Source organism: Toxotes jaculatrix, chromosome 21, assembly GCF_017976425.1.
Source record: "Toxotes jaculatrix isolate fToxJac2 chromosome 21, fToxJac2.pri, whole genome shotgun sequence".
In the NCBI taxonomy this organism is placed as follows: Eukaryota; Metazoa; Chordata; class Actinopteri; family Toxotidae; genus Toxotes; species Toxotes jaculatrix.
In genome coordinates, this window is record NC_054414.1 from 6,721,675 (window position 1) to 6,738,664 (window position 16,990).

A 16,990-nucleotide genomic window follows, 5' to 3' on the forward strand; every position below is an offset into this window, starting at 1 on the left:
ATGGGCCTGGGTGGTTGGTGGTCGTGTTTGTGCGCTTTGGGGATTCTTGCCTCCCCATGTTGGGGCATCAGACAGTGTCTGAGAGGGATTACAATCAATGTGATCCTGCTGGATGATGAGGAGTCTCCCTGGAGCCTGAAGTTTGTGGAAAAAGAAATACTGAAGGCCATAGAAACAGATGCAGCCAACAATTCCTCACAAGGTAATAAAACAAAAAAAATACAGCAAAGTAATTTCTGCATGCATACACAGAATTATGGTGCATTAATGAGTCAAAGTTGTATCACAACATGCTGTAGTTCTGTAGATTCTACAGTGAAAATCTGAGACACAATTTATTTGTGCAAGAAATTGCAGAACACAAATTTACTGGATTGTTCTGTGATACGTCCCGTAGTGTAGTAAAGTGTAGTAGTATAGTCCATTGGAATATATTTATAATTGTACATGATTTATGTATATTACTGTGTGTTACTGAAATCTTGAAATGAGTTTAGGGTTGTTTATGTGTAACTAATTGACCTTTATTTTCCAGGGTTACAGTTTTTTAAAGCTCTTTTTAGTGTCTTACAGTTTAAATGTGTTGTCTAATTCAGTGTCTTTACTGTTAACGCCCACTAAACTAAACAATAGCAATCAGACACCACATTAAAACCAGATCCGTGTATACTGGACATGTTGTACCATCTCCTAGATTTCAGGGCACAAATGAAGCAATGACTGATAACTGATAAGATATTATTTAGTCAGTGTAATAAATTATTAGATATGGGTCATTGTACAATAAACCAAAAGGAAGCAATCATGGCACTGCATTCTGTGCCAGATTAATGTGACTCACTTAGACATGACTGTTTTAACCTGCTTTGAGCCCAGGGGCAAACTTTAGGTCTGGGCCCTCGCTGTTTGTGGTAACTTGGCTTTGCACAGATTTGTTCAGCAATATGTATATTTTGAGAGAGGCCCCCTCTAAAAGGACAGTCAACTGACTGTTCGCTAAATGCCACAGCCCTTTATTCTTGCATGGCACAGTTTACTTCTCCAAATTAGTTATAATATATAACTTAGTTAGTTCTGGGTCCTTGTCTTCAGACAGAGGTAGACTAAATGCAGGTTTCTCATTTCCAGAAAGGGTTGAACTGATTTGTAAAGATCCAAAGAGTTGGTTCATTGCAGTCTCTATCTGATTTCCTAATCTTTCAAGCTGACTCTTACTAAAAACGAGCCCTCAGTAAAGGGGCCTTAAACGTGCACTTGACGGCTGCATACAAGATATTGTGTTAAAAGACGAGATTAAAGCTAAAGCTATAAAGCTATGTTCGGACAGCATGCTTCACTTCTAGTGGTACAAATGGCTTTTAGGATGAGGATGAAGCACTGCTGGTGAAAGACGCATGAATAACAACATTGGCTGAGAATGCTGCAGCGTACACTGGAGACTGGCTTCCACAACATTATCACAGCAGATGTGATGAGTTAGGTTACTAATGTCACTTATAGGCTAGTTAGCTGAACACAATAGTGGCAGGTCATGTTAGAGAAAAAAACAATTTTGAAATGTTTGTCTCTCTTTCTTTTTTCCCTTCTTTCCACAAACCATAATAAAAGGTATGAAGTTTAACCTCACGGCCAACTTTGGCGGGTTCAACACCACCATTTATCGACATAGAGGCTGCCAGAGTACCGCGTGTGAGGGAGTGGAGGAGCTGAAAAACCTGATGGTGAGTAGCTACACTTTTACATCCACGGGCTCATCATACATGCTTTTTACTATTCATATGTAAACTCTTGTTAATGCTTAGTGTGCACATTAAAAGCTGTTTCCACACACACTGGCAGACACACACACTCGCTCGCTTCCTCTCTCTTGTAGAACACAGACAAGCTGGGATGTGCTGTGCTCGGGCCCACCTGCACCTACGCTACCTTCCAAATGGTTGAGTAAGTGCTCCTTATTCCAAGGTCATATCCACACACATAGTCCAGATAAATCTAAAAAAAAAAACACCCACTGTTTACATTTTCAAACAGAGTTTAACATGTAGAAATGTTACAGTCTGTCTCTCTTTCTCTCCCATTTTCCTCTCTCCTACCTTGTCAGTGCGGAAAAAGGTCTGAAGCTCAGAACACCCATCATCTCTGCAGGGAGCTTCGGTCTCTCCTGCGACTACACCCTCAACCTGCAGCGCCTCCTGCCACCTGCACGCAAGATCTCAGACTTCTTCATTCACTTCTGGAGGAACAGCAACGAGATCAAACCTGAGTGGAAGACAGCCTATGTTTACAAGAAACAGAGCAACACTGAGGACTGCTTTTGGTGAGTCACAGAGGAGGTGTCTTCAAAGAACAACCCACTTTTGCGAGTCGATATATGTACAATCACTTTATTATACACTTCAGTGATTCTAGTCCCAATCCACGAAATGTGAAAAATGTAATGTTCATAAGTTCAAAGTTTTTTTATTTGGAACTCCATGTGATTTTCTTCTTCAGGTATATAAACGCACTGGATGCAGACTTGAGCAAGTTTTCCCAAAATATTAGCAGAACGGTGCTGCGCAGACCAGATGAACTATCACGAGTTCTTTCATCACCCCAAAACAGGACAAGCAACTGTAAGTGTTTTTTTTTCCTTATGTACAACACACATCTGTTATGATGAGCCCCTAAGGTGGCTGTTTTCAACTCTGTTTTGGACCTTGATGGTTTTTTGATGACTTAGTTTCAGTATTTCTTGTTTTATTTTGAAGCCCCTTTCCTTGTGTATCTGTTCCAAGTTCCTACTTCCTGTCTTTGTCTGGTTTCCCACCTTGTTGATTGTCTCCTCCTCCCTAATGTGATTCACCTGTTACCCCAGTGCATATTACTCTCCTTGTTCCCACCTGTTTGCCTCCTGTGTATGATCCTCGTGTTCCTGTGGACTTATCTCCGTTGCCTCAAAGTGAGAGTTCTTAGTTTTCCTTTGAGTTTGTGTTTGCAGTTTTTTTTCCTCCTCTGTGGATGGTTTTTAGTCGCATGGGTTTTTGTTTAATTAAAAGACAGTATCACTAACCATCTTTTTTGTCTGGTTTAACTGTTAAATTATCATAGAAGGAGCTGGTGCCTTTAATTATTGTACATCTTTACATGTTTTTAAAAGTTTTCAGGAAATAAACTAACACAGTGTGTGCACACTCAGACTTTTGAACAGTACATTGTAAACACTGTCAGCTTCCTTATATCTGCTACAATCAGTTCATTTGGTTGTAGCAGCTTTCATTCATGTGACTGTGAGAGCGCTACAGAGTCAGCTCTTGTACCTGTATTAGGTGTAAATTAAGTATTTAAGTATTAGATCAAAACTAAGGTATGAAATACAAAGTGCAGCAAGTTCCCTTTGTTCTGAGTGCAGGATTTTGTTTGTAGCATAGCAACAGTACATAAATGTATCTTATACTTCTAAAAACACTTCTAAGTTTGACTTTCAGAGGTTGTGCAATGATTACTTTCCCACTTTTAACCTTGAAGGTACGACCACAAATGAAGAACAGATTGTCTTAACAACCACGGGTACATGCCATCATGTTTGTTTCATGACTGCAGCCATAAAAGAGGGCATTTTGGTTTTGGTATTAACTTTGGTTTCAAGGCCAAATTAGAGATTTAGATGAAAATCAGGGCAAGAGAGTTTAAAAAGGGGGGGTTGAGTCCCTCCAAAGCCACATATGTTAAAAATACACCTGGTCTGTGGTTTTCTGTTTGCAGTGTTCATCATGTGTGGATCACCAATGGACATAGTGGAGGTGAAAAGTGGCTCCCCTGAGGCAGACAGCAGCAATAATCTCTTCATCCTTATTGATCTTTACAAGTCAGTGCTCTTTATTCATTTAATCCCTTTTCCCATCTCTAATTTCTGGGTGTCTTCATATCTCTAGGATAAACAGTTGAAATAATTAACTTTGAAATTGTTAAAAGTGATGTTGTAGTTCAGTTATATTATTGTAACATCCACTATTTATATCCACTATATCAACAATAGTATCAACCTATTGCTAATAACATTAATAAGGGATTCAAAAGATTTGGCTGAATCTGCCAGCTTCACATCCTCAGAAAGGGAGATGCAACACTTATCTCCTCTGCCTTCTCTACACAGTGATAAATACTACATCAACACAACGTCACTGCCGTCCATGAGAAACGTGTTGGTACTGACGATGCCAAACACCAGAAACTACATCATCAACACAGACCTTAAAGACAACAACACGGTGAGGACACAAGATGTCAAAGTCTCTTATCTCCTGTCCTCCTAGTCCCCACTGTGTAAAGGAGTATTTTGACATTTGGTGATATAAAAGTAATAAGTTGTGATTTTACAGTGGGGTCTGTGCGGGTATATTTCTTGGCCCGGTGTAGTTGTCACTGTTGCCACGGCACAGCATCAGCGTTCCCGTTACTCTGTTCAGTTAATTGATCCAGAAAGTAGCTCCAGTCATCAATCTGTTTGTCTCTCCCTCCCTGCAGATGAATGACTACATGGCTGCGTATCATGACTCGGTGCTGCTGATAGGCCAGGTGATGAGGGACATTTTGGAGAAACCTCCGTCAGAGATTCAGCAGATGGAGTTTGTCAATGTGAATTACTTCAGGAACATCTCCTTTAATGGTAGAGAAGTTACATGATTCTTAACATCTAATGTACTTTCACGCCAGTGATCAGAATGGGCGTTTGCAACTTTATAAATACTGAATAAATCAGTTTTAGTCAAAATGCCATTGCAAGCATGTTAGTATGATGATGTTAGCATGCAGCTCAAAGCACTGCTGTGTCTAAGGATGGCCTCACAAAGCCATAAAACTCAAACACCAGAAAATCGATGCTGATTACTGTGAAGTCTCACAGATGGAGGCTGTCGACCGCCATCACTCAGTTGTTCCTTTCATTGACATGATGAAGACATGAGGTGTTATAGCCTGGAGGCTGCAGCTGCAAGCAGCTACTGAGTGGCACCACCTGACAGACAGGCAGCAGATTATGAATTATTATTCATAATCTGCTGCCTGTCCATCAGGCTCTTTATTAAAAATCCGATCAGTAAACAATAAACTGTACTCAGAGAGAGCAGAGCAGCGAAAACAAACATCAGTGGCTGGTTTCTGTGGTTTTTGTCTGTGATTAAAAATCTTTCAATGACTCTGCTCAGGAACTGCTGGAAACTACAAACTGGACAAGCACGGAGACAGAGATGTGAATCTCTCAGTCATTTACACCACTACTGACCTAGAGGTACTTTATTTTCTTATTTTCATTATTTTTTAATTAGCAGTGAATGTATTCAGGAAAACAGATCACTGTTCTTTAAGAAAAGCTATTTCATCTGAATCTCTGGCTGTCAATCAGTGTGTAATGCTGAAATGTGTGATTTCCTCCTTTTGTGTGATTCTCAGTACCGTGTTTTATTTACATTTGACACTGAGCTCAACCTAACTACAATAGTTGAGACAGACCCTTCCTTCATCTGGGGAAAAAGACTTCCTGATTTCAAACCATATTCAGGTAGAGCTAAAACACACACACGCACAGACAGACACACACGTCCATCCATGACACTGACAGTATTTTGCCACTCAAATTTGTCTGGATTTAAGTTGCACACTGTTCCTCAGAGGTGCAGGCAGTTTGTCTCTAATTCCTGGAGGCAACAACTCTCACTCTGTTTGCAGTCAGGATATCATGTCAGTGCAGTTCACCTGCATGAATACGACTGGATGTTATTAGCCACAGAAAAGTGAATGAGCCATTGATTGTGATGCAGATATGAAAAAGCTGATTCCAATCAGCTGGTATAGTGAGACCTCAGAGCTCTGCCTGAACTAATAACTGGCATCATCTTTCTATAGGATTGTCTCATCAGTTCTACACGTGGTGGTTTCATTTTGAATTAACTTTATTGAGGCACGTAGAACGTTTCCTGCAGAAACTTCACATCCTGTCAGACATAAACCTGAACATTATGGCAGCTCAGCCTGTCTCTCCCTGTTTTCCTGTTGGATTGTAACAGTGTTTTTGTTTTGTTTTTTTAATCTTCACACCTTCAGATCAGGCGTCTCTTGACATCATTGTCATTGTGTTGGCCGTCACAGTGGTTGTAGTCGCCACCATCGCCTTCATTTTCTACAGGTGAGTGATGGTCCTCCACTGACAGCCACACAAGTACAGACAGCTGAATGGCACAGCAAAACCTACAGTAAGGCAAATTGGTAATTCCTAAAAGGAGGACCAGGTTTTTCTGTGGCAGATCACAGTCAGATGTTTGCATAACAGCTTCTTAAATTTCAATGACATACCTGCATGTGGCTCACTGGTGTTTTCTCCCCCGTGTAGACAGTACAGGAGGGACCGTCTGCTCAGGAAGCGCTGGTCTCACATCCCTTCTGATCTCGTCACACTGCTGGAGAATAACGAACTCAACATCATCTCTCTTAAGGTAAATCGGGCGTGTGGAGGCATTTCAAACACTTTCTCACTCATCTGACCTGCGCAGGACAGTGAAGCTCTCAACACCATGAATACACTAGAGAACACATCATAGGAAACAAGAGTTTGGACACTGGGCTGTGTTAAAGTCTCCTTCATCTGCCCCCATTCAGATTGAAGATGAGAGGAAAAAGAGGAAATTCCAGATCCGCCGTGCACTGTACGATAAGAAGGTAGCTGGACACGACGACCTGCAGGAGTTTTCAGGTTGATCAACATACTTTTGCACTGTGCTGAACACATAGATGTGTTAATTTGGTTGGTGGTGCTGCAATACTTTCAGGTTATAATTCTGAAGGAGCTGAAGCACTCGGATGGGAACTTCAATGAAACCCAGAGGATAGAACTTAATGCGGTAAGGTCTTCACATTTTCATCGCCTGTCCTCTTTGTTAATATTTGTCCATAGTTTGCCAGTGTACCATGTCTTTCTGCCTTTTCTCTCTGCAGCTCCTTCAAATCGACTATTACAGCCTCACAAAGTTTTATGGCACGGTGAAGTTTGATCAGGGTGTGTTCGGAGTGTTTGAGTATGGAGAGAGGGGATCGCTCAGGGTGCGTATGGCATGCATGTCTTCAACTTAAGTCCACTTCGATTTTCCCATATAACAAATCAATATTTTAATGGACAGGACAAGAATATCTGTAGCTCGGTGCAGAACAAGCAACAAAAAAAAAAAAAAATCAAATATCAGTGCAGAGAGGATAGTAATGTCTTCTGTTTCTGAAGTCATACATGAGTAGTGATATAGATAGAAGGAGCCCTATCAGGCAAATGTACATACACACACATACACAAATGTCCTCTGTCCCTGTCTTCTTCCAGTATGTGCTGAATGACAAGATTTCATACCCAGAGGAGACCTTCATGGACTGGGAGTTCAAGATCTCCGTCATGTATGATATCGCCAAGGTGAGACAGAAACTCTTGGCTCTGCTGATGAACACATTATGTAACTCTGAGGGCCCATAGTGTATGTGGAGAGTGGACCCTCATGCTTCCAGTCCTTTTGCTAAGCTAAGCTGATCAGCTGCTGTCTGTAGATTCATACTTACAGTGCAGAGATGACAGTGGTGTCAATCTTCTCAGCAAACTCGCACCAAAAAAGCAAATAAGTGGATTTCCCAAAGTGTCAAACTCCTTTAATTTGTATTTTGACATGAACATAGTTGTCTTTAAAATAAAAGTTCCCATACAGTTGAATAAAAGTTCCCATACAGCCTCAGGATCTCTTCTTAAAAAGAAAATGCGTCTAACTTCATAAATAAGAAGTTAAATTAAGTTTATTTCTCAATACTGTTATTTCTATTTGGTTGTTGGGTAACAGAAGTTCTCCAGGTCACCTATAAATTGAACTTGATTTATCATCTTCAGTATTTAGGGAACTCAACAAGCAACTATTCAGCTGGTTCACACCAGACAGAAGATTTTTTGAATGATATACACATTCAAAGGTAAGAGTTGTTGTTGTTGTAGTTCCTCCTGGCTGCCAGCAGAGGGCAGTGAACATCACAGAAAACTTATTGCCTCCTTGTTTTACTGTGAATCTCCTCATTAACTCCTCCATTGGATCATGTGCCTGCTCCGGTCTCAGGTTAGATGACTCTGGTGTGTGAATCCTCTGTGCAGGGCATGTCCTACCTCCATGCCAGCGACATCCAGGTGCACGGTCGTCTCAAGTCCACCAACTGTGTGGTGGACAATCGCATGGTGGTGAAGATCACAGATTTTGGCTGCAACAGCTTTCTTAGCCCTGGCGCAGGTAAAACCTCAGCCTCAGTGTCCTCCCTCACAGAGTTATTTTTACCTCGCTTTCCTACATTGTCCTTTCTCTTTCTGCTGTCCTCTTCCTCCGCTCAGACTTGTGGACAGCCCCGGAGCACCTGAGGAGACATGGCACTTCTCAGAAAGGAGACGTCTACAGCTTTGCCATCATCTCTCAGGAGATTGTTCTCAGAAAGAACACCTTCTACACGGAGTGCTGCTCTGACCGAGCAGGTGTAACACACTGAACACGACCACTGTCCAAAATGAAGCCTGCACTTTCACATGCTGATCTCTTGAAAATCAAAAGGATGAACAAAATGATCATTTTTCCTAAGGGACTGTATGCACAGTATTAGAAAATGGGGAGTTTTTTTTCTGAGGGGAAGATACTGTGAGATTCTTTTAAATTTTGCTCATCCTAGATTTATATTTTATTTCAGCTTACCCTTAAAATTAATGTTTAAACATCTGCATGTTTGAAAAACCTCATACATGTCTTTAAAGGCCAATAAACATGAACAAGTCTATGTTTTGTAAGTGATTTTTGAGGGGAATTAATGTCTGTCTGTTTCCAAACAGAAAAGCTGTCCAGGGTCATCATGTCCTACTTTAGACCTGACCTTAACTTTGAGACGGCTTCAGAGAAAGAAGCAGAGGTCAGTCGCTGACATTTGTGCGGCGACTTGATGTACAGTTGTGTTTTGTGTAGTGTCTGATACGTATTTTGCGTCCTGTCTCTTAGGTCTATATGCTGATAAAAAGCTGCTGGGATGAGGATCCAGAGAAAAGACCAGACTTTAAGAAGGTAGAAAACTGTCTTGGGAAAATCATCAGGTAATTTCTCTTTGATCAGTGTATGTGGCCACGTGTAGATACATATTTGTATTAACTTTTAGTGAAAGTGAATGTTTTTTCCCTTCCTTTCCTTTTCCTCTTTTCCCTTTGTCTGTTTCATGCCCTTGTCCTCCAGTAAAATCCATAACCAGGACAATGAGAGCTACATGGATAACATGATCAGACGGCTGCAGATGTATTCCAGAAACCTGGAGCACCTGGTGGAGGAGAGGACGGCTCTCTACAAAGCGGAGAGGGACAGGGCCGACTGCCTCAACTTCATGCTGCTTCCTGGGTCTGTTTACACTTCATGGATCATGCCACATTTTTATTGTCCATGACCTGAGAACACAGATACCAAAATTATACTGGTACAGAACTGGTTTTGGTGCTTGAATACAAACATAGATACACGCAACAGCTAAAAGTCATGGATAAACAGTTTAAATAGTTAGTTTCAAGCGGTGGATGAACAGTGTTGTATTCACTTTTATATCATTAACAGTTAAATCATGGATGTAAATATGGATTTCTCTGTGTAGCCCAGTGGTGAAAAGCCTGAAGGAGACTGGGATGGTGGAGCCAGAGCTGTACGAGGAGGTGACGATATATTTCAGTGACATCGTCGGTTTCACCACTCTGTGCCAGTACAGCACGCCGATGGAAGTTGTGGACATGCTCAACGACATCTACAAGGGCTTTGACAGCATCGTCGACCACCACGATGTATACAAGGTACTGACGAGGGTGAAATTCAATAGATAGAAAAATAGACCGATACAGACAGTGCAGGCCGCAGACATCAGCATCATGTCCCTCTGTCCTCAGGTGGAGACAATAGGTGACGCCTACATGGTGGCCTCTGGGCTGCCGAAGAGAAACGGAAACAGGCACGCGGTGGACATCTGTCGCATGGCTCTGGACATCCTTGCGTTCATGGGTACCTTCCAGCTCAGACACCTGCCTGGAATCCCTGTGTGGATACGCATCGGTGTACACTCAGGTAGACTGCAGAACTTTTTTTTTCTCAAGTTGTAAGTGAAACCAGAGCCGAGGCGACTTGATCTTCAGGTGAAAATTGGAAATTCTTATGTCTGTGGTCCTGAGCAGAGTGTGAGGCCACTGTCAGATTTCATAAAATGTCCTTCATTGTGCATTCCCAAAATCCTAATAAGACCTTTGCTCAACTGAGTCAACTCATTAGATTTTTACACTCATTTTTTAATCTTGTTAAAAACAGTTATACACTGAATACTTGTGTGTCTGTCTGTGTGTGTCCAGGTCCCTGTGCAGCGGGTGTTGTGGGGATAAAGATGCCCAGATATTGTTTATTTGGAGACACAGTAAACACAGCATCTCGTATGGAGTCCACAGGGCATCGTGAGTAGAGAAATAAATACATGCCTGCAAAGAAACGTTTAATGAGCTGACTGACTTACACTGACATTCAAGCAGCCAACTACTATGAAATAGTTATGTTTCATTAGCACAGCACTGCACATTGCTCTAGTGCAGTTACAGAAGCTATCAATCAACCTGATTAAATAAATTTACCAGCGCAATGCCTGTTGTTTTATCTCGTAACATCCTCCAGCTCTGCGGATCCACGTCAGTGAGCCTACTATAAATATCCTGCAGAGGACGGACTGCATGTTTGAATATGAGATCAGAGGAGAAACATACCTGAAGGTAAAGATTCAGTCACTAACTTTGCTAAACATGTCAGCAAAAATAACCATCTTTAAATAAGTTAAAAAAAAAAAAAATACTACAGAAGATTCTATAGAAAGGCAACAGTGTGGATGTTTGCTGACTTCAGTGACACACTAATGCCAATAAGCATACGGGTGTGTGTTTTCTAAGGGTAAAGGCACAGAGACGACATACTGGTTAACAGGTGAAACTGGAGAAGACTACGACCTCCCGACTCCTCCCACAACGTAAGCAGGCAATCTGTGTAAAAACTAAAGACTGACTTGTTTGAACCTTGTGATCTGTTAGTGATCTGGTTCCTGCTTTTCCAGAGAGAACTTCCATCGGCTCCAGCAGGACCTCGCCCACATGATCCTGGCGTGCCTAGAACGCCGTTCTCGAGCGTCTGTCCGGAGGAAGAAGCCACACCAGTGTCAGAGGAAGGAGGATGATAAGGATCAGGAGTCAGAGGTGGAGTCTGAGAGTGACCAGCCTGAGTACCTGCATTTGGCCACTGTCGATAACACACTCAGTACCTTCCTGTAGGACAAACCTGCCTGGGCGTTACTACACTACAGCAGCAGGTAGAGGCAGCGAGGGAAAGACTGTTGCACTGTACACAACAAATTTCACCGGGTGTTGTGTGAACAAAATAATGTACAAAATAAGTGCCCTCTGTACAACTGGAAAGTCTCAGTAAGGACGTATTTGTCATTAGGTCCTCTCATTGTTGGTTTGTGTTCCGTAAGATGGATGAGGATGTGAAAGGTGCTTGTTTGTTTTAATTTCAGGATTTATTTCTGATATGCAGCAGACATACTTGCTCATAAGAAATTAGAATTTCTTGTATTTCACTTGCTTGTTCTCCTTATTGAGCCCAGTGTTAAGCACAGATGTGAAGACAACAGGGAGTAAAGCAGGGACACAATCTGTTTCTGATAAATTCAAACTTGTTCAGATGACATTCATGTCATGTTCTTGTACATATGGACCTTTCTTCTGCATATTCTTGTCTTTTACAAAGGCTTATCAGTTGTTTAAATATGTAATTTATATACTGCTTGGTCTAAAACTAGGTCACAGTGAGTCGGCAGATCCTCAGTAAGATGTTGCATTTATGTTCAGTACTCAATACGACTTTCTCTGGAAGGGAATGGTGTCTTTGTAAAGCAGGAAGACAAGAAGAAGACATACAAGTAACAAAACACAACAAACCACATGTACCTGTAGCCAAACGGTGGCATAAGTGATACTATACAACATTTGTATATAACTTATTCTAAAGAAAGCATTAGATACCAATGTACAATAACATGTGAGTTAACACAATCAGATCACGGTGGTAATGTTTGCCTCCAGAAAAACAAGATTTTCAAATCTGTATTTTAAACCAAAGGACAAAGTTTTATTTTGTTGAGAATGGTGACATTCATTTACATTAAGTAAAAAAAAAAAAAAAAAAAAAAAAATTACCTTCAGTCACACTGTTGAAAATGTTGTATTTTGTTCAGATCCTGATGAAATACAGTTGAATTAAATGAAAACACAGCGTTTCTTGAAGCCTGTACAGGTTTATCTGAGGCCTTACAATTCATATGTCACATTGTTTTGTTTCATGTATACAGACATGACAGCATATGGACAGACAGAAACTCCAGCATCAGCATAAAGATGTTTCTCTGACATTTTTTTTTTTTTTTTGCACAGTTTAATGAAAGAGGACTAGTAAGTAGACTTTTACACATTAAATATCATGTGAAAACACACTATTGTACAGCAGAAACCAGTCAACAAATAGTGTACAAATGAATTATATTTAGTGTGAATCCAGCAAACCAAACAAGGTAACTGGATGTGTAAATTGAGGTTTATAAAACTGACCTAATGGTAACACATTTTCATTTGATAGGAAAACTCTAAACTTTATTCCTGGGGTAACATCTGTTCAACAGAATTAATGTGAACTAAATAACTATAAACGAGCATATTCAGTAAACCTGATGAATGTATTTCTAGATACCGCTGAATACCCTAACCCTTAAAGTAGAAAAAAAAAAAAAAAAGCAAAGGTCACCCAAAGATGACATTAACCTCTCCCCCATCCCCATACTAAAAAAAAAGTCAAAGCCCAAATCCTTTTCAATGTGTAACATTTAAAAAAAACCCTCAAGAATAAATAAGACAACAAAAACATACAAAAAAAGGCATGACATTTTATACAAAACAGCTAAAACCTTCTTCAGGAGCTGCTTTAAACAGCATTACATGCGGCTGCATGTTTGAAGTGTGTGTACTGTCTTTACTTGAACACCTCCTGAAAAATTCAATTCTCACAGCAAATATGTACTGGAAGAAATGTACATGAATATGCAACCTGGACTGGACTCTGAGTGAGGCTGCAAACCACCCATTTCCTTTTGACTAAAATACTAAAACAGCTAGTTTAAAAAAACGTACTAACACATATGATCATTGTGACATGTCGGTCTTTAGACATGCCAGTTTTGCTGCTTGAACTCAAGGCACCGAATGATCCAAGTTTAAAGAGTCACAAAGAAAAGCAGAAGTAACAAAACAAACATAACTGTGTCTCTTTCAGTCTTCTCCCTCCTGCTAATGTCACTGTTATGATTATCATAAGCATGATGAGTAACGTATCTTTACTATTCTAACATTTACTGTGTTCTCCTAATCCAGCAAATATGCTATTGCAATGATCCTATAGGTCCGTGATATCTGTTTCTATTTAACTCTAAAAATGGACGATACACTTTATTTTACGTACGCACACACACACAAACAGAATATTGTATTTGCAGCCTATTTTTTTCTGATTTAATTATCAAAATGTTACCAAAAAAAAGTTGCCAACCGTGATCTTAATTCTCGATTGTCTCACACTGTGACTCTGCTTATTGCTTTTATAAAACAGCTCCAGTGTTTATTAGTGTGTTTCCTGCCTGTTGCTGGTCAGTCAGTGTTACACAGGAGCTAAACAACAAGAGAGGGGTCAGACAGAAGCTGCTGACAGCCAGTGTTGTGAAATAATCTCTCGGGTGGTGGAAAACCTCAGTGAGCAGAGTCAAAGAACTGCATCGATCCAGGTCTGAGTAAAGTTAAAAACTAAAGCCTGTTTTAAGGAAATTAACTGTGTTTTAAAAAAGAAAACTAAATACCTGTGAACATAAATGAAGCTTTCTTATTTCAGTCTTTCTATATCATGCATTACAGGATGTTTGAAAGCTGTTAGCCATCTTATCTAGACAGCTGCTGGCTAGAACAGATAATTTGAAGAGTGTGGCTACCTTGAATGTGGAATGTTAATTAGGCTGATTAACTAAAAAAATTCGTAGTTACCATTGCCTCTTTTCCATTTTCTGTAGCAGTGTTATTGTTAGTTGTTTTAACTGTTGTTGTTTGGCTGCTACCACTGTGGATTAACTCAGTTACTGTAGTTATTTATGCCTCAAAGAGACTCTTCAGCATCTGTTCTACAATGTATTTTCTATATTTTGTCTGGTTAAACGTTCTCTGATAAGCTATGACATAACATTAGGCTATTAGACGTACTATATTCTAGATGCATATTTACATAATTTCTTACCTACTGATTAAAACTGAACACCCTGTTATTTTTAAGTAAGGTATAACCCTTTATTTTCACTTGTAGACTGCTGTTAAAACCCTGTGGGAGGAGTGTTTGTTGACTGACACCTAGATATTAATTCTCTCACACTTCATTCATATAGTTCATTTCATTACAGACCATAACAAACTACTGTCAGGGGCAACCTGTGCAGGGGAATTAAATTTGATCTGTGGTGCAGTTCCTACACTTTTCCAGCAGAGGTTGTTAGAAGTCACGTGTTATCGAAATAACAGAACTCACAAAATGGTGATTCACCTCACTCTCCTGTCTCACCCTCTCCTCCTCAGTTTGATCTACAGTTACCTCCCTCCATCTACCCTTCAAGCCTCTCCCGACTCACGCCAAGCTCCCTCTCTATCAGCTGGAGACAAAGCTGGCTCTGGATCCACGCCAGGGCGACAGACTGAGATGATGCTGCTGCTGCTGCTGAGCATGCACCAACGTGAGGTGTGTATCAGGGTGCTGGTGCAGGGTAAAATATAGAGCACTGTGTGTTTTTGTCACCGCAGTATGTGTGTGCTGGCTGTTCTTGCTGTCTTTGACAGTCTTATTGTAGCCAGATGAAGCCCACACTAACAAATGCCCTCGTCAATTTCTGGCTACACTACAGCAAAATCAAACCAGTGTCACCTCATGTTTACCCTGACAGCACACAACTAGACCTGCAAGCAGGTACACCAGGGTTAATGCACCCTGAAGTCACAACTGAAGGCGCACAGACTCACATAACTCGCAGCAAGGCCAGAACAGGTGGTTTAACAAGCTTCTGTATGCAGTGAACGCTGCAGAGTGTCTGCCCCAGCTTTACACAGGCTGTGGAACCTGTTTACTGTGAGATCAAACCAGCTTTAACCCATGTTCACACTGAGAGCAACAAATAACTAAATTACCAACATTATTTCCAACAAGCTTAACGAAAAAGTAAAGTTCAGCAAAACAAATGGGAGGACTAAAGGAATAATAATCTGAAATACAAAGTTTGGGGAACAACTGCATCCATCACTGGGAGGAGAGTAAACTCTGGAATATTGGTTTAATTTCAACTGATGAATGCCTCTGTGCCAGCTGTGTTAACATTAGGAAATCTGACAATCCAAAACGGCACAACACAGCTCCTCACTACGTAACCAAGACTATGTCAGATTCCTTCAGGTAGATTTTATGTTCTCTGTCATATTTTGATTAAGCACCTTGGTTCAGCCAGCTTTAATCTGGATCTTTGGTTATAATTTACTAAGCTCCGCTATTGCGCTCAGCAATATAATGTTTGCACACAGCAATACATGATTACTTCAAAGAACAACAATCAGTTTGACAGTTTGATTATTTCTGATGAACTTGCTGCAACTGGATGAGATTGAGTTTAGTTTTTTGTTTTTTTTCGTTTTTGGTCATTATCTGGCATTTTGTCAATGAACTAATGACAATGCTACAAATCTGTTTTAATGTCCACTGACCCAACACACAAACACGCCATGTCATGTCATGTCATGTCATGTCATGTCATGTCATGTCATGAGTGTCGTAATAAGCCTAGCAAAAAATAACTCTAATTCTTGTAATGTTTACATCCGGGACCCATGGATCTGGAAAAGCTGTGAAAGAAACAAAAAAAAGACATTAGGAATTTCAGATTCATAGAAATTTAAAAAAAAACACACACAGTTTACAATCTAAGTTTAGTTGTGATGATGGTGATAATGGTGATGAAAATGGTGATAGAATGAGAGCAAAATGACTGTACTGACATGCATAATGGCTGAGAACAAGAAAAACACACACAGCTATGTCTCAACCACTTATTACATCTCTTTAAGTGTGTGTGTGTGTCCCTTTATATGTTTACATGTCTGTGTGTGTGTCCATTATGTGGTTAGTATATCTGTGTGTGTGACTCTACACTTTATAGATATATATACAGCATGTACACAGACTGAGAAGGACATCTAACATCTAACGCTACAGCTGAACTGGAAGGTCATGGATATTTCATGTCACAGCAGTGGTAATGAGAGCCCACAGTGATACACATCGATCAATCAATATCTGTGAAGATGTGTCGGGTCACTGTTTGACCGAGCACGTGCATGTATACAGACTAACAGTATACAAGCTGACAGCACGGGAAAGTCACATTGTCATTTAATTACCAATTAGCAAAACTCGTGACATTTGCTTCGTATTTGATCAAATGGGATTTTAGGTCGCTGCACCTTTGATCAATCGAGGGAACGTCTGCTGTTAAAAAGGACAATGGAAGAAAAAAAGATGGTGCCGGCTGTTCTAGCACAGCCTGGCTCATTAGCAGAGGTGATCAGCGGGCAGCATCAGGACTGCCGGGGTGTGATGTTTTTCTTTTTCATGTAGTTTTTACACCATTAAAATGTCATCACTAGGGCTGAGCCATAATTCAACGTGACTGTTACTCGTCTTTTATGCAGTTGTCTTCAAATAGCCATATTAAGATGTTCTCTTATGATCTCTTATGCCCTACGTGATGTTTAACTCTCTCAACATTAAATTGAAAT

The 16,990-nt window shown here is 40.5% G+C and overlaps 2 protein-coding genes across 6 annotated transcripts in view; one reads left to right on the top strand and one right to left on the bottom strand.

Moving 5' to 3' along the window:
- On the top strand, positions 1-12,281 carry gucy2cb (guanylate cyclase 2Cb). Its single transcript, XM_041066721.1, has 27 exons — positions 1-202; positions 1,609-1,721; positions 1,874-1,941; positions 2,102-2,317; positions 2,494-2,615; positions 3,745-3,847; positions 4,136-4,250; positions 4,507-4,648; positions 5,187-5,269; positions 5,431-5,539; positions 6,082-6,163; positions 6,368-6,470; positions 6,634-6,693; positions 6,804-6,875; positions 6,970-7,074; positions 7,346-7,432; positions 8,150-8,282; positions 8,381-8,518; positions 8,867-8,943; positions 9,030-9,121; positions 9,258-9,416; positions 9,664-9,856; positions 9,950-10,124; positions 10,403-10,501; positions 10,716-10,810; positions 10,985-11,061; positions 11,146-12,281. Exons 1-27 carry the CDS (start codon positions 1-3, stop codon positions 11,357-11,359), a joined length of 3,234 nt encoding a protein of 1,077 aa, XP_040922655.1. The 3' UTR covers positions 11,360-12,281.
- kctd17 (potassium channel tetramerization domain containing 17) overlaps positions 11,779-16,990 on the bottom strand; it is a 17,920-nt gene continuing 12,708 nt past the window's right edge. For 4 of the 5 annotated variants that reach the window (XM_041066725.1, XM_041066723.1, XM_041066724.1 and 1 more), the window contains exon 7: positions 12,499-16,057. The gene's annotated coding sequence lies outside the window, so the exon portion shown is untranslated. Of the gene's footprint in view, positions 11,791-12,498; positions 16,058-16,990 lie in introns of those variants that run through there. The other variant, XR_005896596.1, reaches the window with a different exon arrangement.